This window comes from Rhinolophus sinicus, linkage group LG05 (genome assembly GCF_036562045.2).
Source record: "Rhinolophus sinicus isolate RSC01 linkage group LG05, ASM3656204v1, whole genome shotgun sequence".
Taxonomy (NCBI): domain Eukaryota; kingdom Metazoa; phylum Chordata; class Mammalia; order Chiroptera; family Rhinolophidae; genus Rhinolophus; species Rhinolophus sinicus.
Window position 1 is genome coordinate 48,691,362 of NC_133755.1, and position 25,171 is coordinate 48,716,532.

The 25,171-nt window shown below is 37.7% G+C and overlaps 1 protein-coding gene across 5 annotated transcripts; it reads right to left on the reverse strand.

The window, feature by feature from the left end:
• Positions 1–6,420: 6,420 nt before the first annotated feature.
• On the reverse strand, positions 6,421–21,819 carry CNRIP1 (cannabinoid receptor interacting protein 1). 5 transcript variants are annotated; one of them, XM_019718255.2, is made up of 5 exons: positions 21,663–21,819; positions 21,111–21,315; positions 20,648–20,806; positions 18,948–19,098; positions 6,421–7,423 (listed from the first exon to the last, which is right to left on the reverse strand). In XM_019718255.2, exons 1-5 carry the CDS (start codon positions 21,694–21,696, stop codon positions 7,259–7,261), a joined length of 714 nt encoding a protein of 237 aa, XP_019573814.2. In that variant the 5' UTR covers positions 21,697–21,819; the 3' UTR covers positions 6,421–7,258. The 5 variants fall into 5 exon arrangements, with proteins under 5 accessions (XP_019573814.2, XP_019573824.1, XP_074188185.1 ...); XM_019718265.2 differs by lacking the exon at positions 20,648–20,806 and having other exon boundaries at positions 21,663–21,814; XM_074332084.1 differs by lacking the exon at positions 21,663–21,819 and having other exon boundaries at positions 21,111–21,617.
• Between the last annotated feature and the right edge of the window lie 3,352 nt (positions 21,820–25,171).

Here is a 25,171-nt window from a genome sequence, read left to right on the forward strand (position 1 = left end):
ACAAAATACAAGCCTAAAAAATAAACTGTGAGAAGATCAAGATTCCAGCTGGGTTTTGACTTGAAAAAAAATTAGTATATATATATATATATATATATATATATATATATATATATATATATATATATATTATATCCAGAGAAATATATATATATCCAGAGAAAGTGACTGATAAAGACAGGAAAAAACAGATGTTTCAGCTTTGAGAAATTCACAGTGTTCCTATGTTTAATGGGTTTGTTGAACTTTTCTGAATATTCAAAAAAATTCTGGTCAAATAATTTTGACATTTCAAATTCTGCTTCAAGCAGAAGGAGGTTGCCAATAACACCATGCTTACTTCATGGGCCATTAGGAGTGACCTTCTCAGTGGGAAGGAAACATCAGCTTTTGGGACTGTTAAAAACCAGGGTTTGTAGACTTTTAGAGGATGGTAAGTGTATTTGAGTCGTTTGGGTTTTTATTCTGCCTCTTCCACTCACACTAGCTATATGACCTTGGGCAGGCAGCCTAACCTCTCTGAGCTTAATATCCTCATTTTAACAATGGAAATCATATATCATTTACTGGGTGGCTTGGAGGGCTTAATGAGATAGTGTACATAAAATGTCTGCCACACAGCAGACACTCAGTGAATGTGATGTTTGCTTTTTCTTTCCCCATTTAATCCATCCTTCTGCCTCCAAACAGAGACCCACTGAAATTAGCTCAGTCAGAGTTTATAGTTTTCTTTAGCCTAAGAGAAAAAAGATGGTTTAATCTGTCTTTTAATTTATCCTACGACTTTACGTTTGCCCTGGCAGGAAATAATGTCTTGGAACTAACTTAAAGCGTTTACCTTTTCTTTTTGGAGTAGTTCTACTTTAGGATCCTCAGGAAAGAAGGAGAGTAGCTGATCAGGGCTCCCCAGATCAGGAAAGCCTAAGTTACACTGTAGTACACAACAACCTCATGAACAATCCCAAATCTTGATAGCGTTTTACGATAGTTTCCCATTGACTGCCCCTCTCCCCAAAGAAAAGGATGGATTGATGCAGCACAGAAGGATGGATGGATGGATGGATGGATGGATGGATGGATGGATGGATGGATAAGCGATAAAGCAAATGCAGCAAAATGGTAATTGTAAAATCCAGGTAAAGAGTATGTGGATATTTTCTGTACAGTTCTTCCAGCTTTCTTGTATATTTCAACATCTTTCACAATAAAATGTTGGGGACAAAAGTTTACTTCTCACTTATGCTATGGGTCTGACAAAGGCTGGCTGGGTTTCTGCTGCGTATCTTCTCACTCCAGGACCTAGGATGATGGATCATCTTGAAAATGGCTGGTTGCCATGGCAAAGGGAAAAAGAGCTCTGCCAGGTATTGCAGACAGTTGGATATTTCAGCCTGGAAGTGACATGTGTCACTTCTGCTCACAATTCCTGGCCAGAGCTATTCTCACAGGGCCCTACTCCAGCCCATGGAAGTGCAGTCCCACCATGTGCCTAGACAGGGTCAGGCTGGAAACATTTGGTGGACAGCACAATAATTACCCTGACAAAAATAAACTCCTTAAAAGAACCACACACCTTAGTACCATCATCAGTAATAATAGTAACATGAAAAGGCACATTCACTTAAAGCAGTGTCAATAAGAGAACTCAGAGGCTTTCTCTTTCTCATCCACTTGCTTTCTTTTGGTCTCCTTTAAAGGGAACAGAACTAACCCGCGGAAGGCTAATATGTTCCAAACTTCTTGCTGGCTGGTTTTTCAGTCAGTCAGCCAGCCAGCCACTCAGCCAGCCAGCCAGCCAGCCACTCAGCCAGCCAGCCAGCCAGCCACTCAGCCAGCCAGCCAGCCAGCCAGCCAGCCAGCCAGCCAGCTCTTTCTAGAATCTCATCACCTTTTTATTGAGTCAGCTCATTTTCACCATCAGTAAGAAAACGTGGATGCTGTCCAGATAACTTAAGAAAAGCAGAAGTTAGACAGAGGCTGATGATGCTTTTCAGAAATGGGGTAATAACATAAAATATTTGACTTAAAAATATTTCAAAATTATTCTCAACTTGACATTTTAGAGGAGTCAGGAAAGACTTCATAGCTGAGGTGACATTTAAGCTGGCACTTGAAGGCATTTGCTAGGTAGAAAATGGAGCAGGGCATTCCAAGCAGAGGGAACAGGCTGTGCAGTGGCAAGGAAAGTCTTCTGGCTTGCTGCATCTGGAGAATCAGAAATGCACCGTGGCCAGAGTCTAGAGTGACTGTCGGGATTACTGTTAAAGCACTAGTGTAGAGCTAAAAAAAATTGTTGTAATTTTCATGTTAGCAAATGGGAGATGGAATACTATACTTATTAAGGAAAAATTTTAATTAGTCTTATTGAATGCTGTGACACTACTTAGTATGACTTGCAAGAGAAAAGGTCATTTTCAAGTAACCTGCTGTGTAGAGCACTATAGGTTTCTATATGAATACTGAGTTTCTAGAAATTGAATACTTCTCTTTAGTGACAATCATTTTTAAGTTGTATATATGTTTTTAATATATCCACAGTAATTTTCTTTGGGAAAAGCAAATGGTCTACTAGGCTGAAAACAAATTAAGACAAAAATCACCAGGTTAAAAAAACAAACACTGCAGGAGTGTGGGAACAAAATGAAGTCATTTTAAATAAAATGTGTCAGGTGGAAAGTGATAGGGAGAAGAGAAAGAAGATGCTTCTCATGTGATACATTATTTAATTTTAAAATACTTTGCGAAGTGGATATTATTATCATTTCGTAAATGAGAAAACAGAAGATCAAATAAAGTGGCTTCTTATAAAATTAGCTGTTTAAACTTGAGCTTTGTTTTTCAACTTCTGAGACTGTTTTTTTCCCTCTGTAAAACGGACACAGGACGTGTGCTGTCTACCTCACAGAGTAGTCAGGATAAAAGAAAAAACAAGTAGAATTTTTTACATCATTCTTGACCTTTCCTAGATTTTAAGTTCTCTGATTCTGTTCTGATATTTGCACATTATTCAAAACTGGTCTTTATAAAGAAACTTTGTGAAGCCTGTTTGTGGAGAAAGTCTTTTCCTAGAATATCTTAAAATATACAACTTCAAACTGCTTATTTTTAAGTAATTAAAAATATTGTCTCTATCTGAATCCTTTTTTTTTTTTTTTTTTTTTTGGTATAAAAATAGAGCACAAACTTTGGTCATTATTTCAATTAGCAAATGCATGGAATATCTTAGAAAGATAAGTTTTTTTCCTTTAAATTCGTTCAGTGTTTCTCTTGGCATTTTAAATAATTTTGTTTGAAAATGTATTTTGCACTGCCTTTTTAAATAAAACACACCTAATAATATTATGTGAAGACACTGTTCTAAACGTTTTACATACATTCACTTATTTAATCCTCACAACCATTCTACAAGTTAAATACTACTATTACCTTCATTTTTCAAATGAGAAAATTGAAGCACAAAGATATTAAGTGACTTTCCTAAGGTCACACAGTTAGTAAGCAGCTCCAGAATCTGAACTCTTAAACACTGAGTCATGATGATACATTTCTGAAGATGATACATCTTCCTAGATGAAATAGGGCCCTAATTATGTATATCAGTTTTTATTTAATAGCCACAGAAACTACTGTGATTTAGTACAGGATTGTGTCTCTGTAGTCCCTGTCTATTATACTTTTTAAATTTACTTTATCTGCTTTTTATAAGCACATTACATTCATTATCTCATTTAATCCTTCCAACAATCATGTAACATGGAATTTTATATTTTATATGTTAGTCTCCCTATTTTATAGATGAGGCTAAGCCACTTGCCCAAGGTCACATACTAGTAAGTATCAGGCCCTCAAACACAGATCCAAAGTCAGTGTTCTTAACCACTATGCTATAGTATTTTCATGTCACAGAATACTTCTTTCTTTTTTGCTTATTCAAATTCTACTCACCTTTCCAGTTTGCATTATTGTTTTCCAGAGAAACAGAACCAATAGTATGAGGAGATTTAGCTTATGTGATTATAGAAATTGGCTCATGTGATTATGGAGGCCAAATTGTCTGCCATCTGCAATCTGGAGAACCAAGAAAGTTGATGGTGTAATTCAAGTCGAATTAGAAGGTCTAGGACCCAGGGGAGCCAATGGTGTAAGTCTAGTCCGGGTCCGAAGGCCCAAAAATGGGCGCGGGGATGGTCAATGCCATAAATTCTAGTCTGAGTTCGAAAGCCCAAGTACAAGGAGTGTTGAGGTCCCAGGGCAGGAGAAAATGGATGTCCCAGTTCAAATGAAAAGTTACAAATTGCCTTCTTTCCTATAATTATTCTGCTTCCAGTTTCCTAAAAGCCAGAAACCAGATTACCCTCTATGTTGGAACTGTCTCTAAAATATGAGTTGTGAGGTTTTGAGAGAAGACCCAAGCCTTTAGTGAATGGACATTGTGACATCTGTGATAAAGATCTTTATTTTTTGGCATGTTTTCTGTGCTCAACTGTGATCCAGAGAGTTTAGAAGACTGGATTAGTGATTTCTCAATAAGCAACGTGTCACAAAATATAAATTCAAGGCATGTCTCCTGATCTACCTGTTCAAAGTGTTGTAGTCATCAACAGAATTAGAAGGATGGCCTTGTTCCTCAAGCTTCTGGGTAGCCATCTGATGCTTAGAAGTAAAAAGACGTGGCTACAACTTGTATAAAAATAGCCCTTCCAGATGGCTGAGGGGCAAAGTTACAACTCAGCAGCTTGATATAGCTGAGCACTCAAGTTTTGGAGTAGGAGGAGAGCTATGCGAGAAGTAGCCAGAGACACTGGGCTTGAGTCCAATCATAAGTAGAACAGTATATGCCAGGAGAGATCACTTAACGTGGCAGATTAGCTGTTAAGATTTCCTGTTTACTTCATCTCCATCTCCTCCCCACCTCCCTTGATTCAGCTTTACCTCTTAGCCCCTAGGAAACACACACACACACACACACACACACACACACACACACACACACTTTTTCTTTTAAGGAGTATAAAATAGAGTTACAAACTATAAATTTTAAAGGGCTTTAGAATTCTCCTAGCCTAACTCCTCGTTTTGGAGACAAGCAAACTGAGACATAGAAAATTGAGATGACCACGTAGGCTCAACCAGAGTGTTTGTGGGACTCAGATCTCCAGCTTCCCACCCAGGGCTCACCGTCTGGCTCCTCTGTGGGAGGGTGTGTGCAGTGGGCCACATTTTCCCCAGTCCTGCCAAGAATCACGGCAAACTCAAAAATCAAAGCCTTGAGTTTTTTTGTTTTGTTTTTTAAAGCCATGGAAATATTGCAAAAGCCACGATACTGCTTCCACCCCTCAAAACAAACACTAAAGCTTTGATAAATGAGTCACCAGCTTGAAACATCTTGTTTCATAAGTGAAAAAGAAAATATTTGCTAATCAAATGCTTTAGCAGATTAAAATATGTAGTTTTCATATTTTCCCACCTTCTAATCACTGCATTTCTATCGGATATTCAGGAAGAAAACTTAAGCCTGTCTGTGGTGAATACATTGTTTTAAATATCTCAATGTCTGTTTAAATAATTGAGTGTTGGTGTTTAAAATCCAGTCATTAGGAATGGGTTAATGCTTACATTTAGTGGTCGTCGTAATAGACATTATTGTTTTTGAAAAACGGTGAATTGAGAAGCTTGCTGCTCTCCTAAACCAGCGCATAACTAGTCCACATCCAAGACACTGCTGTGCTCTGCTGGCAGTACAGCTTCATTGCAGGTAAGTGACAGAGGTGGAAAGTGTTTAGGTGCCAGCCTTCCAAATTCAGTTCTACAATACAATGACTCTTTACAGTACTCCCATTTGCCTTGCATAGTCTTACATGAAGGGTTTACAGGTATCAAAACACCCACATCTCCAACTAATTTTCTCCAACACAATAGGATTTGTGCTTCCCAGGTGGATATTACAATACTAGTGTAAATCAGTATGTTACTTTTGAAGAGGCAGTTTCTTTCCTTCTTAGGGATTCACCCTCAAACTTCATGGAGTACAGGCTTTGTGACAGGTACCTTGCAGTGCTTTGGGGGGGGGGTGTCTACCCTGAGGTACACCTGCTATTATAGCACCACGTCCTCATACTGCTCAGCGACCTAGCTGGCTGATGGGGGAGTGTTCACCATGGAAGGAGGAATGGAGAGAGGACAGGGACAAGTATTTTCTGATTGCCCACCAAGTGTCTGAGCCCGTACTAGCTCTGTCAGAGCTGGCTAGAGCACTCTTGTTAAACTGTCAGAATTGACCTATGAGTAAGTGTGGTAATTCTACTCCAGGTCTGTCCTCCTCACCCTGCAGCACAGATGGAGATCTGAGTGGAGCTGGCCTGGAGCAGAGGTCCACCTGCTAAACACATATTGCCCAAATTAAGAAGGCAAGTCAGGATATGATTTTCAACACCTTTATTAAGAAATATCAAAAGTTCATTACAGTTCCATACACAGTTTACAAAGTTCAAGTGAAGGGGAATGTTGGGGTGCCATCAATATAACACTAGGGTCAATTGCCAAGGAGACAACCCTGTAACTCCTGTCACCTTGCTTGACAGTGGTCCACAACCATGGTTTTTCCCATTTCCACTAGGCCACAGCACAAAACCTTAAGTTACTCGAAAGAATTTTAATACATTATACATATATCTTAAATATTTCTCCTTTTATTTTGTCATCATTCTTCGCTGAAAAAAGCTAAGCTGTTTATAGGATGCACGTTCGAGTCCCATTCACTGCTGTTTGTATTACATTTTCACAAAGCCTGCTGTGAGAGCTGCAAACATTGCAAGTTAGCATGTTACCATATTACACTTGCAAGAGAACCCAGTCACATTGTTATTTTTTTTTGTTTCACGTTTCACAAAAGAGGGAAAATCACTCCACTTGGAAACAAAATACCACAGTCATTCAGTAGAACCGTTAAGTATGGGACACGCCTGCCAGGTCCACTGAGGTCCTCACAAGCGGCCAACAGCATGACTGGGAACAACCGGAAGCAGGAACACCAACACAGAATACGGGAAGGGATCTTCTCGGGACGGTACGTCACGATCTTTTGTCAGGGACATTGCATCAGAGGGGAATGACACTTTCAAAATAATCGGGGCTAGTAGGTCACTGGCACCCGATGGGAAACAGCAACGGTGTGGTGTGCCTCGGTGAAGGCTTGTGCTGGGTTATCTGAAAGTAGATTTCTGAAGAGATTGTCCAGCAACATCAGAAAGAGCCATCTTCAAAGGAAAGATTCCTTGTTCACCCACATAAGACTGCGTGTCTCGTTGGGCTTGCACTCGTACTCAATGACAGAGAAGGGGCTTCCCCACTGGCAGTGATCTCGCTTGTGGTAATTGTAGAACTTGACTTGCCACACCGTCTCGAAGGTCCCAATGTCAGTGAACTGAAGGAAGACAAACACACCCCATGAATACGTCATTCTGCCATGAGCAATAGATGAGAGCTAACATTAGTGAAAGAGGTCCTGCATCTTCAACTGTAATCAATCAATACGTTTTGGGTTGGCAAACCTTCGCCTTTTATGAACTATCTTTCATTATTACGGGAGGTATTTTCCTGAAAAGCTATGTGTGAACCATTTTTCCCCTATGAAATCTTATTCTCATTGTATGAGTGGCATTCACTATCATATTGCCCTTAATAAAACGAACTCTCCAAATACATCTGTTTTTCCAAATTTAATTTCTGGAAACCGCTCATAGAATCTCAACATTTTAGAGCTTGCCACAAAAGGGGGATTGGGAAGAGAAGATAATATTTAATGATTGTTTTTTTGGTTTCTATTTCAAAAGACAGCTGTACAAAATAACATAAGCACAACATAACTAAACATAAGATAACAATTGCCCTCTATCGCTAATTTCAATTCCAGGGAAAACAATTTTATTGAAAGCATTTGATTGTTAAAGACCCTAATTTAACTTTTAAATACTACCAAGTGTTTATAAGTGAAGATCCATGCCCATGTCTCAGGCTTTGATTGTAACTTACCCAGAACTATATTTTAGTACCTACTAAATGCCTTGCATGTATAACATTTTGTATAAGGCATGATTCTTGCTCTCAAGAAATCTGTATTCTGCTTCCTGAAGGTAGGCCCTGAAAATCACTGCACCGAACTCTCCTGAGCCATAAGCACATACTTCTCATGTAGCTGAGAAGAGGGCACAGAATACCCTAGAGGCCACTGGGCAGTTGCTCAAGTGGCCTGTGGGGTAGCCTGACCCTGCTACCAGCTCCTGGAGCTATTTAGGGGCTCTGGCATTCAACAGCATGATGCCTGTCCTTATTTTCTCCTCTGACCCTCCCCTGTCATGGGAGGGGACAGGGACTGACTTGGCAGGGTTCTTAGACTTGTCAGGAGCCAGAAGACATGGGAGAGGGAAGGCAGTGAGCAGCAGGAGCCTTCGGCTGCTACAGGACGAGGGTGATCAGGTGCTTCCCAGATTGCTTTCCAAGATGCTCTCAAAATTATATCCTGCACCATTGCCTCATCCTGCTAATTTAATCCCAAAACAAGATTTGGCTTTCCTTTGGGGTGTTTGCTTGACTTGAAACAGTGGGTGATATACCTAGAGTCCACAAATTTTCTCCCAGATAAGAAAATGCAGTATGTCTTTTGAGAGAGTCTTGGCTTAAAGACCTGTACAAGTATACAACAGCTTTATTCACAATAGCCCAGACAGGGTCAGCCCAAATGTTTCATCATTCACCTGGTGATAGATAAGTTTGGTATATCTATAAAATGGCATTTTACTCAACAATAAAAAGGAACATACTGGCATCCTGAGCAAAAGAATCTAGACTCTAAAGGACACATACTGTATGAAACTCATATCTACATATAAAATCTCAAATATACATATAAAATCTGTGCTGACAGGAAATATCTGTGGTTACCTAGGGCCTGGTGTTGGAGGAAGTGAGTGATGGAACTGTGCAAGGGGGAAGTTTTTGGGGTAATGAAAATATTTTACATCTTGATTGGGTGGTGGTTATACGAGTATTATATGTACATGTTTGTCAAAACATTTTTGTCAAAACATTGATCAGTGTTCTTTAAAAGGGTACATTTATTATATATAAACTATACCTTAAAGTTGATCAAAAAACAAAAATATTGATTTTTAGCCAGCTACAAAAAAACAGGTACTCTAAACACTGTCAATGGGAACTGAATTATACAGCCTTTTGGAAGGGTAATTTGTATCAAGTGAAAGGTGTGAATATACTCGGGTCTAGAAATTCCATTTATAATTTATCTTAAGAATATCACAGTGTTTAGAGTAGTGAAAAATTGAACACTAAATGTCCATCTGTCAGACATTAATTACAGCATATCGATATAATGGAATACTATGTAGAAATTCTAAATATAAACATTTAATAAACTTTTTCTATTATTTATATATTACCTGAACTAAGCAGAGTACCAACAAAAATGTCTAATATTAATTCAATTAAAATTATACATGTTAATAAGTTTTATTTTTGTCTATGTACTTATTTGTATTTTCAAAATTTAATGATTGAGTTTACCTTTTATAATCAGAAAAAATGTTAAGTCAAACTGTACTTACAAGAATTACCAAATAGTTAATATCCTTAATATATAATAATTTATGAATTAATTACTAAGAGCTACTAAGAACATTTGGATAAAGCTGGAACATAGTTCATTAAAAAGAAAGAAATGGCCAACATCTAAAAATATTCAAATGTAATATTAGTAATTCAAAAAATAAAACTTGTACAGAGATAATATTCACCTATCAAATAAGCAAAAATTTCTAAATACCAGAAGAAATCTAAGCACCCAACTTTAGAAAATATTATGAAAATGGCAGCCTACCCATGTGATGGATTTATATATCCATTAAACATGAATTTAGAGCTTTTAACGATGAGTGAAAATGATTAGAACAATGTTAACAGGAAAAGATGGGTTAAAACAGTTTATATACAGTATGAGCTCAAATATGTAAAATAAGATGTACAGAAAAAAGAAAATGAAAAAATATTAACAACAGAGTTTCTAAATAAAGAAATTGAGTGGTTTTCTACTCAGATATTTTTGCAGTAAATGTTACTTTTATAATTAGAAAAAATATTTTAAATGGTGAAATGGATTTATCATTCATGAAAAATTAACACATATATTCCTCAACTCCTAGGGATTTTACAAATTCTCTTAAGGATACATATATGCTAATAAAAATACTACAACTTGTGTGTACAACATGGTAGTGGTGGTAAGAATGAAATGAAATCTCAGTCTATAAGTCACCAAGATTTTTAAAGAGGGTTTAGTATTATTGTTTTTGACCAGCACAGGGCATTCCACACTTTAAGTATAACTGAATTAAATTAAGTTAAAAAAGTATTTTACCAACACCAGCTTGTCTTTTGAGGGAAGCAGCATGAAACCATGCTCCGTAAGAGGAAGAAACAATACTGAGGCCTTATTTTTTAAATAGACAAAAGTTGGTTGTATAAAAACCAAATTAAGAAGATTATGACCAGAGGTAAGAAAAAACTTACGGTATTATACTTATGTCTGAATAACCTTAAAACTAAGAAAGTCTCAATCTAAGAGTTCTAAGTAACACAAGAGACCAAAATAGAAATCTGCTGACAGCAACAGTTATAGCTAAAGATATGGGATATTAGGTGCTTCATAGTTCGGTTTTGTTTCTTCTTTTTTAATGTTGGATCCAAGGTCATGGTGTAGAAAATTTAACTGTTGCTAATTATGCATATAATTGCCTCTTTCCCATGCTTTAGTTGTTTTAACTTCCCATTAGCCTTCTTCCTTATTATTCTTTCCTCTGGGGTTCTATTTCCTGGGTATGTCACAATCTAGCTCAAAATTTCTTCTCCTTTGGCTAAGAACAGATGGAGTCTTAAACACTGACATTCTTCTTGAAGAACATAAGCAACTATACAGCCTCTCCCTCCCAACCCATCTGTATCTTCCAAGGAAAGTTTACTCAGGCAGGCATCCTGGTGATGCAATTTATACACAGGTATAATTCTGTGCATCTGTATAGTACCCTTTATTTTATACAACTCTTTCCCATATGTCATTCCACATTGGTCTTGTGATTGGTTTTAACATCTCCATTTTATGGATGAAAGAACTAAGATTCAGAGAGGTTAAGTGACTTGCCTTTGGTATAGACTGTGAACCCAGCCAATGATAGGAGCAGGTCAAGAACCTAGGTGTCCTAATTCCTATCTAGGAACCATCATCCCTGTACCAAACTGTTTATATGAGCAAAGAGCTAAGAGTTGATGACTAGTTTTTCTCTTTTTTCTCTCTGAGTGAGGATATATATGGATTGTCACCTGTTGAATGCTTTAGGACACTGAACTGAATATTTTAATCCCTCCAATATTCATATGATAAAATCTAAATCCCCAATGTGATGGCATTTGGTGGTAGACACTTTCAGAGGTAACTAGATCATGAAGGTGGAGTCCTCATGAATGGGATTAGTGCCAATAAACATGAGATCTCTCTCTCTCTCTCTCTCTCTCTCTCCCCCCTCCCCTTCATATGAGGACACAGTAAAAAAAAAGCAGCTGTCTATAACCTAAAAGAGTGCTCTCATAAGACACCAGATCTGTTGGCACCTTGATCTTAGACTTCCAGCCTCCAGAACTGTGAGAAATAAGTGTTTGTTGCTTAAGCCACCCAGTCTACTATATTCTGAAACTGGCATCCTACTATATACCTGGACATTTGCTATAGTGTCCTTACAAGTTGCAAGTCTTGGTACATTTTTATTTCACAACTAATGTGGGAGAGAACCCATCAGATTCCAAGGAGAGGAGACATTTGTTGTCCTCGTTAATAAATGAGTAATCTGAAGAGTTTGTTTTAAAGAATTTCTGTGGTCTTACAACCAGTTGGCCTAGAATTCACCATGCCACCCACCTCCACTGGAGATATGAAATTCACCAAGAATAAAATCATTCAGAAATCCACCGACTTGAGAAAATAGAACAAGCTTATCATATTTATAGAAACATGACGTTCCTTCATTATTAAACAAATTCAGTATAAATAAGCATCTGTGACTTTTAGTGTGGTGTGACCTATCAATTCCTACTGGATTCCAAGTCTCTTTATTCCTGTAATGCTTCAAATTTTATTAATTGTATACATGTTCTTTATTTCTCTTAGCTGAATATATAGGACTAAAAGTTCTGGGTCTTATGAAGTATGTTTAACTTTATAAGAAACTATCAAACTTTCCCTAAGTAATGGTCTCATTTTACTTTCCTACCAGCAATATGAGAGTTTCAGTTGCTCTACATCCTCTCCAACAGTTGGCATTGCTAGTCCTTTTAACTTTAGCCTGTCTAGTGATAAGAAGAAGGAAGACAATAAAAAGCAGAAGTCAATGAAGAAGAAAAGGAAAAACTGAAGAAAAACTATAAGGAAAAACTGTAAAGAAAGAAAAATCAATGAAACTAAAATCTGGTTTTTTTTTTGTAAATGCCTTTAAATTGATAGCCCCCTAGTAAAACTGAGTAAGAAAAAGAAAACAAATTACGAACAGCAGGAATGAAAGAGACGCTATCACTATAGATCCTATAGACCTTAAATTAGGAACAACCTTATACCTATACGTTTAATGAAATGGACAAATACTTTGAAAGATACAAAATATCAGTAGACGTCTATCTACTAAAGAAATTGAATTTGTAGTTAAACATTTCCCAAGAAAGAAAATTTTAGGCACAAGTGGCTTCAATGATAAATTCAGATATTTGAGGGGAAAAATATCAATTCTACATAAATTTTTCAGACAGAGGAAGGGACCCTTTTCAATTCATTTAATAAAGCTAACGTTACCCTACACCAAAACTTGACAACGATATTACAAGTAAAGGAAAATTACAGATACAAATTCTCCATGGACTTATGCATAAGATTGGCTTATACTTTTTATTTGCTTGAGATATTAATAAATCAAATCCAGCAATATATAATAAGGATATTATATCAGGAGCAAGAGAGTTCATCATATTAACAAAACAAAGGAGAAAAACCATATAATCACATTAATAGATGCAGAAAGACCATCTGGCAATTCGACATTCATTCATGATAAACTCTCAGCACACTAGGAATAGAAGGAAAGCTTTTCAACCTGATTAAGGGGCATTGATGAGAAAAAACCTATAGTTAACATCACCCTTCATTGTAAGAGACTGAGACCTTTCCCTGTAAGATAAAAAAAAAGGCAAGGTTATTAGCTCCTGCTACTCCTATTCAGCATTGTATTGGAGTTCCGAATCAGTACCTAAGGCAAGACTCATTAGGGAAGTAAAAGCGGTCACTATTCACAGATGAACAACTGCTTGCAGAAAATACTAAGCAATCTAATAAAAAGCTACTACAATTAATAAGTGAATTTAGCAAGTTTGCAGGCTACACTATCATTTTTAAAACCACTACATTTCATAAAGAAAAATACTAGCACTGAACAATTGCTATTTTTTTAATATATCACCAATTTTGTAGGTGAAAATTGGCATTGCCCTATTTGTATTTTTCACAATAGTGAAATTCAGCCATTTTCCATATATTATTGGTCATTTGTATTTCTTCTTTTGTGAATTGCTTATTTGTTTTAATAGTAGTTTTCTATTTCCCATGTCTTACGGTTATCTTTTTCTCATAGGTTTCTAAGAATTCTTTGCAGTATTAAGTTACAGATCTTGCCAAATTACTAGACAGAGCTGACATGAGGAACAACTTTTATACTTGGGAGTGCTTGCATAAGGCTCTCCACTCCACACAAACAGCCTCATAACAAGCTCATATACCTCCCTGCCTTATTCCTCCAAACTCCCACCAGTCTCCCACTGAAGAGGGCCTACTGAAGGGGAACCTTATGATGATTTGTGCAGGCAGCTTCTCCATCTGGCCTCTGTCCTTGGAAGGACTGAGTAGGGAATTAGTCATGTTAAAACACAAGTCACCATTCTCTTTGAAGGAGGGGTTGTGAGCTTTTAGAGCTGGGTAATGCTTTCTTAACTCCTAGTACCAGGGCCTGTGGAATTATTTGAATAAAGAGATCACTGCCATTAATCTCAGTCAGATGGCATTTGACTACTTCCTGGCTTGAGCTTCAGTGGGCAGTACAGGGCTGTGGGAAGTTACTAATGGCAGCAGCAATTTCTGCATGGGTACTAGCAAATCAAGGCAACACAGCTTTTTTCATCAATTGTCATTTGCCTTTTAATTTAAATCGCCTTTTAATGAAAATTTAATTTAACTTTGTTTATGATATTTGACAAAAATTTTACCTTGTGTATAATCAAAATTTTCAATTTTTACCTTTGGATTTCTTCCATTTCTTTTAGGTTCAGATTAAGTCTCTTTGATTTTTCAAAAAGTTGGCTTTTTTACAGATAACTCATTGATCTATCTGAAATACATTTTGGAGTATGGTATCAGGAAAGAACAACAGTGATGTTTCTCCCAAATAGCCAATTATCCTAGCATCATTTATACAATGATTTAAAAATCCAAAAAAACTATGTACTTTGAAGTAACTTTAGACTCATAAGAAATTGCTCTGGTATAACCTTAATCCAGTTTCCATTGCTGGATTCATCTACTCCGTTGGATTTACTTGGACATCTTAAGACTTCCCTGTTGTCTGTGAAACAGTGGTTGTGTCTGTAATTTACAATACTTGAGCTTGAAACGTTGGTGACAAAAGTCATAAAGTAGTATTAAATGCTATATAAGGCTTTCATTACTAGAATGACATTTGAACTTAACATTAGAGTTACTGACTTGAGTCAATAATATATTACCTACAATATTTAGTTTCTAATCAAATATTGCCAAACACGTAACAAAACAGGAAAGTATAACCTATATTCAGGAAAAAAAGTTCATTATGTAGTAACTTACTCTAAATGGGGCCAAATGCTGGATTTACCAGACAAATATTTAAAACCAGAAATTATAAATATGCTCAAAGAAGTAAAAGGGAATATGGTTTCAATGAACAAACAGGGTATCTCAAGAAATGGAAACTATAAAAAGTACAAATGAAAATTCTAGAGGTGAAAACTACAATAGAAAAAAAATAGAAGATAAGCATAATAGCAGACTGGAAATGACAAAAGAAAAAAATCAGTGAACTTGAGGATATATCAATAGAAATGATCATTTAAAGAACTATAAAAGAAAATTGAAGAGACTTGAACAGGACCTTAAATACCTGTGGGATAATACCAAGCTGTCCAACATATGTGTAATTGGAGTCCTATACTCCAAGGAAAGGAAAGAATGGAGTTGAAAAAAATTTTTTTAACAAAATAATGGTTAAAAATAACCAAAATTTGGTAAAAACAAAACAAAACAACAACAACAAAAAAACCTATAGATTCAAGAAATTCAATGGGCCCCAAGCAAAAGACATACAAAGAAACCACACTTAGGTCCACCATAGTCAAACTACTTAAAACTAGAACTGTACAACATGCAAAGGGATTATTTATTTTATATATACATAAAATGCTACATATATAAATATTATGTATATATGTCTTATACTTAAATTAAAATATCTCCATGCAAATAAAGGAAAGAAATAAAGATAAGAATAGAAATTAATGAAATAGAAAAATGGACAGTGAAACATATGAAAATAAAGCTGGGTTTTTAAAAAGCCCAATAAAATTGCTAAATTACTAGTTAGATTGATCAGAGGGAAAAAAAGGCAAATTATGAATATCAAGATTGAAAGAGTGGACGTCATTGCAGATCCTAAGACCTTAAAGGATGGTGAAGGATTATCAACAATAACTCTGTGCCAATAAATTTGATAATTTAATTGAAATCAATGAATGACATCAAAGATAAATTACAAACATTAACTGAAGAAATAAAACCTGAGTAACCCAACATCAACTAAGGAAATTGAATTTGTAACTAAAAACCTTCAAACAAAGTAAAAACACTTACATTTATTGGTGAATTCTATCCAACATTAAAGAAGAAGAATATCAGTTCTACACAAACTCTTCCAGAAAACAGAAGAGTGAACACATTCCAAATCATTTTACGTTGCCAGTATTATTACTCTGATACCAAAACTAAATGAAGAAATTACCACAGAAATTACCAAGAAAAGAAAACCACAGATCAATATTCCTAAGGAACGTAGATATAAAAATCTTCAACAAAATATGAATGAATCAAATCTAGCCATGTATACAGAGAATATACCATAACCAAATAGTATTTACTTTGGGAATCAAGGTTGTTGTAACATTGAAAAAGCAAAGTGATCTACCATAGAACAGAGTAAAAAAGAAAACACCATGTGATCACCTCAAAAGATCGAGAAAACATATTTGAAAACATTTTGCAACATATTCATGATAAAAACTCTAGTAAACTAGGGATAGAAGGAACCTTCCTTAACCTGAGTTTACCAAAAAGAAAACAAACCTACAGCTAACTTCATATACTTAGTGTTGGAAAACTAAATGCTGATAAATTTAACAAAATATATATAAGTCTGTACAGGGAACACTGTAATATGTTATAGAGAGAAATTAAAGAAGAACCAAACAGAGATATCATATTCATGTATTAGAAAGCTCAATATTAAAGTGTCAAATTTCTCCAAATTAACCTATAGATTTAATGCATAACCAATGAATATCCCAATTTTTGGAGAAATTGATAAGCTCATTCTAAAATCTGTCTAAAAATGCAAAGGGTCTAGACTAGCCAAAATAACTTTGAAAAAACAAAGCTGGAATATTTATGCAACCTGATTGAAAGACTACAGTACAGATAATGAAACAAAATTGTTTTGGCTCTTCTAGGTCTTTTGCATTTCCAAATTTAAAAGACTGATACATAATTAAGTGTGTAAAGCAAGTAAAATTCTCATACATTGCTGGTAGATATATGAAATGGTACAACAGTCTAGATATTTCTTATATAGTTAACATATACTTACCTTGTGACTCATCAAATCTCCTCTTAGGTATTTGCTCAAGAGAAATGAAAATGTGTTCATACTAAGAATTATACTCCAATGTTCATAGCAGCTTCATTCATAATACTAAAAGCTGAAAACAACCCAGATGTCCATTTATTGGAGAAAGATAAATAAACTACAGTATATCCATACAATGACTATGACTCACTAATAAAAGGAACCAACTACTGATACATAGAACAATGTGAATGAATCTCAAGGACATTATGATAAGAGAAAGAAGTCAGACACAGCAGTGTGATACTATTTACATGAAATTCTAGGCAGTTAAAACTAAGTTATTGAGACGAAAAGCTCAGGTGCCTAGGGTTTGGGGGACTGATTACGAATAGGCATGAGGAAATTTTTCAGGTGACAGAAATGTTCTATATTTTTTATTGGGGTGATGATTACATAGTATTACCCCATGTGTCGAAACCTATGTAACTGCACATTTAAAACTGGGACGTTTTATTGCATGTAAATTTATATCAAAGGTGATGTAAAAACCTTCAATGAATTCCTATAGGCTTTAGGATAAATCTGACAGGAAAGAAGGTACTGTAACATTTAACACCTATTTACTTCTCCAGCTTTATCTTGGGCCAGTCCCTGCCTCATTCTCTGCCCCTGCATGTGGGACTTTTCTCATTCATTACAACACATTATGCTCTCTTCCAGCTCTTGACTTTACTAGCTCCTCTTTTCTTATGTGCTCCCTCTTCCTGCAACTCTTATTCATCCTTTAGTTCTTCCTTAAGAAAGCCATCCTCCAAATCTTGGACTAGGATAAGACCACTGGTATATGCTCCAAAGGCATCTCTACTTTTTCACCGCATTTTATATAATAATAATAATAATTATTTGCTTTATTATTGATAATCATGTATGAAGTATGTTTTCCTTCTCTAGCTTAAAAAGTCCATGAAGCTAGGGATGTCTATTTTTTTTTCATCAGTCTTCTACCAGTGTCTGATACATAAAAAATTCACATATGTTTGCTGAAAAATCAAGCAAATAAAAAGTTTAATACAATAAAAATCTAAGAATCCTAAATAAAAAATTAGACATTGAATTTAGCAATATATTAAAAAATAATACATAATTTTAAAGTGGGGTTTATTTTGAGAAATAAAGGTAGGTTAGTATTTGAAAATGTATTATATAATTTTTAAATTAATATATCAAAGGAAATAAATTATCTCCATAGATGGAAAAAGGAATTACATGAAATTTAACACATTGTCCAATTAAAAAAATACCTTTAATGAACTAGAAAAAGAATGCTTTAACTTGATAAATAGTTGAAACTAACATTGTACCTAATAGTGAAACCCTGAAAACAAGAATACTTATCACCACTAGCAGGCAACATTATTCTAGAAACATTAGTCAATGCAGTAAGGAAAAAAAAATCAGAAATTGATACAGTTATGTGTAGTTTATGACTTTCTATTTGAAAAACCCAAGATAATTTGCTAAAAAATTTTAGTAAGCAAGTTCAGTAAAGCGGTCAGTTGCAAAATACATATTTTATTTACAACATATTATAAAAGCAATGTATTTAAAACAATGCAGCATTGGCGTAAGAATAGACAGATAGATACACTAGATTAGAAAGTGTAGAAAGAGCCTTAAATTTTTTACCATATAAGAAATTACTATGAAATTTACTATTGGAGAAACATGAGTTATTTAATTAATTGTATTGGGACATTCTGGACAAATAGATTCTAATATGAAACCATGAATTGAGATAATATTTCATAATTTCATAACATTTCCTTTTATACCTTTTCTTAAAGGGAGATAGTGATTGTGTCCTATGGTTTCCATTTGCCATGGTACCACAACCCGACACCCCCAAGTAGGCCTTACCGGCATTGTGATCTGGATGGGTTGTCGTTCTCCACTCTTGGTTGGGGCCACACCTTCTGTGTCATATGTGCCCGTATAAACAATTCTGTCCCCATCAGGTTCTTTAGACTTCAGCTCCAGTGGGACAAGCACACCACCAATGGAGATGTTCCTGCAATGGACCATCTGTGTTGCGTTGACCACATATGGTAGGAATTCGCTTAGGTTCCCTGTGCTGGTCTGCACCACCACCCGAGGCAGGAATTCTACAGGGTATGGCTAAAGGAGACCTTGTAGGGGGGTAGAAAGTTCTGAACATTCAGGAGGCTTGGGTTCTCCAACTAACCACGTATGTGACCACAGACCAACTACTTACTCTCTCTGGACTGACCTCAGTATTTGCATCCAGAATAGCTACAAAAGGCCTAGTATGACTATCAGTGGTCCTCCTCTTTAGCTTCTCATCTGGGGAACTACGAAAAAGCTACCTATACCCGGCCACATCACACACCCCAGGGATTAGGAGTCAGTTGGCCTGGGGTGTGGTTTGGGCACAGGTAAATCTATTTTAAGATTCTCTAGGTGATTCTAATGTGTAGGTAGGGTTGAGAACCACTAAACTAATTCTCTGATTTTTTTCTGTTCCAACAATCAGGGGTCCTGTGAGTTGCAGTACTCATTCTCAAGCCAGTCACACCACCAGAAATTCTCACTGGCACTATTCCTTTGTGTTAGGGTAATGTTCCCAAAGAGTAGTCCCTGAACTAGCAGTACCACCTGCCAACCTATTAGGAAGCACATTCTTAAGCCACACTCTAGGATGAGACTCAGCCATCTATATTTTAGCATGCCCTCTACATGATTCTGATCGCTTAAGTCTGAGAACCACTGGGTTAGGGCATTGAAAAACCCTTGATAAAATTAAAGTGTAACTAGAAAAAAAATAGTTTTGTCATTAACACAAATTCATTTCTAGATTAGTTTGAAAAATAGAGAACTACCCTGAAGAACATGGATATAGAACAGGTAAGTTGAGAGAAGAGGTTAGTTCCCAGGAAAAACGGGAAACGAAAAGTCTGGATCCTATGGAGAGGCACAGAACACTGGGACATAGGAGGGTAACGGGGCAGTTGTGGGGGATGTGACAAATGAATGGACCAAGAGCACTAGAAACAAGCCAGGTTTGGTTCTAGGTCCTTGAAGTAATGACTACGGAGGACACTCAAGCTATACTAGGTGTCTGGTGGATGCAAATCTCCTCCTGTCCCCCAGGCTCAGTATATGGTAGATGATAGAGATGGTTGTTTCCTCCTTCCACACTAGACTTTACATCAACTTTAGGTGGAGGCTGACAGGTAAAGGACTCCACCCCTGGATACTTACCCATAAGCTACCACACTTGACCTCACTGACTTTCCAGCCCGAGGTCTACTGGGTGCATCAACTGTGGTAGCAGGAAAGAGATAATTTCTGCCACGAATAAATTTTTAAAAACCATCTTTTTATTGTAAGGATGTTGCCAATCCCAGGCACCATCACCGGGCTGAACAGACAACTCCGGAGAAAAAGAAAAACACCCACCACAGAAAACCATCAAACTAGGCCAAGCCTAGGAGACTGCGCCCTGACGTGTTCCTCCAGCCCTGCGGTCCTCAGCCACGTAAGGGCGGATGAGGAGCGTCCTCAGGGAGCCCCAATAACCACCCCACCCCCGCATTTACACTTCATTCCTCAGCCTTTCTCCCTCGTTCAGCCTCGCTGTCAGACTCCGGCGGGATGCCAGGACTTGGGAGAGGAGGACCTGGATTGCGGAGGGTGAAACCCGCGGCAAGCAGCTCCCATCTGCACCACCCCGGCCGCCTGGGGGTCCGCGCTGATGGCTGGGCAGAAGGGATGAGAAATTTACAAGGAAAAAAAATAACCCTAACCCCCCTGGCTTTCTGTTATTGTTTTAAACATCTCACCTCGCAATGGGTGGAGGGAAGAGAGAATGTAGGAAAGACAAGCGTTTGGCAGAGAGGACCAAGAGGAACTGGGAGCAGATTTCTAACCCCCCACCCCCGGTCCCGCTGGGCACTGGGCGACCCAACAGAGGCCAGGGAGGCTCAGGCTGCCCCGGGGGCCTCGGTGTTCCGCGCGTACCCCAAGCGGGGCCGGGCATCCGCGGCGCGCGCCCGCACTCACTCGACCTGCAGCGTGCTGGGCTTAATCTTCACCTCCACCTTGTAGGAGGAACCGGTGAGCAGCTTGATGGTGCGGTTCTGACCGAAGCGCTGCCCATCCACCTTGAAGAAGACCGGGCCGTCATTGGGTTGGATGCGCAGCGCGATGGAGAGGCGCACCAGGCCGGGCAGGTCCCCCATGGCTGGGCGCTGGGCGGGCGCGGTGGCTATGGGGGACGGAGGAGAACGCCGGCTGCGACCCAGCGGCTGGAGAGCGGTGGGCGGAGAGGAAGCGCGGGGAGGGAGAGGGAGGTGGCGGAGGGGAGGCTGCCTCTGGAGCCCTTGCCGTCGCGGCGGTCCGTCTGGGCTTTTGAGGAGCAACTCGCGAGGCCGTGGCCTCCCCTCCCCCACCACCCCGAGAGGAAACGCGCGGCAGGGACAGCTCCGAGGCCCCGAGCCTCCCCATCCCCCGCTCCCGGTGCTGCGTTCTCCGCGCGGGTGGGATCCCTGCGGCCGGCAGGCCACAGGCAGATAAGCGTAGCTGGGGGCGAGAGAGTTAATCCTGTTTACGCACCACAATCCCTTTCAGCCAGGGGAGCGGAGGACATTTAGGCTCCTCCTAGAGCGGCGCGGGGCGGTAGGAGAAGAGAGGTACTGGGGTTCAGCGACACTACACCAGGGAGCGAGATCTGGGAATCTGGATTCCACCTCCGTCAGCAAAAGGATGTGGACACCATTGCTCGCGGGTCGGGATCCATGCAGGCAGGAGGAGACCGAGAGGAGAAAGGGAGACGGGAAGCGGAGCGGAAACCGCTAGCCAGTGATTTAAGTTTCAGGAAATAGGAGTCTTTCCAAAGCTTAGGGGAAATGGCCAAGGGAAGACTCAGTTCCTTCTAATGTGGACTGCAAACCACACTTGATTAGGAAATGCGCAAGAAAGAGCAAAAGAAAACAACCAATATCAATTCAAGGAGCTCCACCTTCTTGTGGATGTGTATTTTCATTATGTGTATCCTTGTCTCAAGAGTGACATGGTGTAACGCATCACATATATATTTACAGATCTTGATGGATGAGCTATTAACCCTGGCCTGTGTTGAAGGCATCGTTGGTGGCAAGAGGAGGGATCCTTAATAAAAGGGTTTCGGCAGAGCACTCGGTCCGACACCTCAGAGTTTAGATTTGCATAGTAAGCATAGTTAGAGAGAATTCATAGCAGAAGTCGGTTGACAGATCCTGATTTTGGAAGCAAGGGGGGACCAAGGGTTTTAAGGCTCTATTGGGAATGACTTCAGAGAGCGAGCTCCTGCTTCAGCACCACCTAGATGGTGGATAGTACCAGGGCCCGAGAACACACCTGGGGCGTGGAGAACCTGATTCGTGAGGACGAGAGACCGGCCTGTTTGGTAGTTTTTGTTGACCCAGGTTACTACTGCTTGTCTCTAGAAATAGCATCGCCTCGAGAGTTATTTATTTCCTACATTGTTCTACAAAAAGAAATCTGCTTTAACTCTCATTTTAGAGTTGTTTGCAATATTCCCTACACCATTTTGAACAGTACTAAATTCTGCAGGGCTACAGAATTTTGTGTGATTATTCGCGTCTCTGATATTCTGACATTGGATAGATTTGCTGATCACACCATACTTGCTGACAGTATATTATATCCTTAAAAGGCTGATATATATATATATATATATATATATATATATATATATATATATATATATATATATATTACATTAATGTAAAGATATATATAGCTAGCTAGATAGAGATAGATATCTCTATCAAAGGAACCCTAAAAATATGTGCTGACTTAACCAAGTTGTTCTGACTTCACCAGAAGGGAGGGAGTATGAGTAAGATGGGAGGGAATGGCTTGAAAATGTTCCTGGCAGCAGAGGCAGTTTGCCTAGTGTTCAGCCCAGAAGCAATGCAATCAGATTTGTTAAAATTCCCCTCCCTACTGTTTTGCCAGTTGTGTGACCTTGGGTAAGTTTCATAACTTCTTGGAAACAGTTTTCTCATCTGTAAAATGGGTGGAGGAAGCAGATGCTATCTCTCTGATAGGGTTGCTGAGAGGATCAAATGAGATGATCCACATTCTTGTGCCTCACTCTAATATTAGCAATTATCATTAAGTGGAAATGCAAAGGTCAATAAACACATATAAGGATGTTCAACCATCTTTAGTAGAAGAGCCAGACAAATGCAAGTTAAATCAGTAATATCAAAACTGTTTTTGGCTTTAGCAGCTTGGCAAATTTTTAAAAGGTTTAAAACTCAGTGTTAGTAAAGATGTAGGGAAATCAGCACTATTATAAGCTGGTAGAATAATATAACTGCTACAACCTTTTATTGGAAGTAATCTGAGGAATATAGTAAAAGGTTAAAATTATATACGTGTGTGTGTGTGTATGTATCCTTTGAGTCAGCAGTCCTACTTTTAAAAACCTAAGAAGAAGGCATAATTACATTGGCTATATGTAATGTGGGCATTAATTGCAATAGTAATTGTAAAAATCAAAACAAAGCATAAACTGAATGTCAAACAGTAAGTAAATAACTGAATAAATTCTCATGTACCATAGTATAGAATTTATGTCACTGTTAAATAATAAATAATATGTTGTATTGGCAAACACATATGCTAAAACTGTTAATGATAAAAGTGGAGTGGCTACACAGTAGCAAACTATGGAAGCCCAAGGGCAGGCATTTTTGTCTGTTTCACTCATTGCTGTATCCCCAGCACGCGCAGAACAGTGCCTGTCACATAGTAGTGCTCCATAAATGTTTGTTAAATTGAATTTCTGTCCTTGTTTTTTTATGTTTGAACAATATTTATTGGATTTCTATTGATAATATATTTCACATGTTATGTTAGAGTCCAGAAGAAGAAGATACAAGCTCCAATATAGATGCTGATGTAAGAATACAGTAGCAATACTGGGTTCAAAGTCCTATTGGAGAGGCAAGTATAACAAGCAAAGGAAATATAGCAGGAGACAAGAACATGTCAACTTTTCTCTATTTAGAATATAGAGGTTACTTCTCCTGTTATTTTTGTGTTTCTCTAACACATAAAATTCAAATATTACCATTCCCACTGGTTTGGTCAACATATAGTACTGTTGACTGAATGAATGTTCATTTAGTCTTCATAAAGTGTTTGAGCTTATTTTTTTTTAATTTTCTATTAAAATGTGAGTAATGTGTGATATTAGAGACAATTATATCCTTGATGATCTGTCCTTGTTTTAAATACGTTCATATGGAAATTCTTCCATTTCTTGAAAAGTCATTAGTTAGATTCATATGATTTATCTGGAATAATGTAAAGAGAAAAAATCTAATTGCAAATAATATCTACAGTATGATGCCATTTTAAAACATTAAAAAATTTAAAACCATGTAAATTTGTATATGTTTTTATTAGCAATTTAAAAAGCATTAGAGGGTACACAACAAACTTAATGGTTATTCTTCTGGTAGATGGGGGCTGGAAATTATTTTAAATTCTGTTTGGAAATTTCTTTTGGAATTATTTTAAAATCTGTTTGGAAATTTTACTTTTTTTCTCAACTTTTTGTGCAGCAATCCCCCAGTCTCAAGCCATCTTCCACCTGTGTATTGAAGAGTGTGTTGGACACGGAGTAAGGTGACCTCAGTTTGAATCCTGGCTCAGCTACCAATTGGTTGTTTTATGCAGAGCACTTCAAATCTTTGCATTTCAGTTATCGTTATTGTAAAATGGGAATTAAAACACTTCCTTCCCAACTTTGGGAGAATTAAATGAGGAAATGAAAAAGCGTTTGAAAACAATTACTTTTCAAATACAAGGTGTTAATAATGCCGCGCAACATGCATTAGGAATTACATTTTCAGAACTATAAAATGCAACTTCTTAAAATGGACTTAATTAACGTAAAAGTAACTGGACCATTTCTCATCACTAATACAAATGTGCAAAGATTATGGGTATGGAGTCTAATGAATCTATGTCTGTATCTCAATTCAGCTGAGAACAAGCTGCATGACCTTGAACAAGCCAAGCTATGTAGCCTTTCAGAGCCCCAA

Bases quoted from the DNA above. Each gene is read 5' to 3' on its own strand.
- CNRIP1 (XM_019718255.2), bottom strand. From the start codon at position 21,696: ATGTCCTCCGCTCCCCTGGCTGAAAGGGATTGTG. The intron at 20,807-21,110 runs GTGAGTGCGGGC...CCTTCTGCCCAG, and splicing joins CCCAGCACGCTGCAGGTCGA to CCATCAGCGCGGACCCCCAG. The intron at 7,424-18,947 runs GTAAGGCCTACT...GTCTTCCTTCAG, and splicing joins CCATCCAGATCACAATGCCG to TTCACTGACATTGGGACCTT.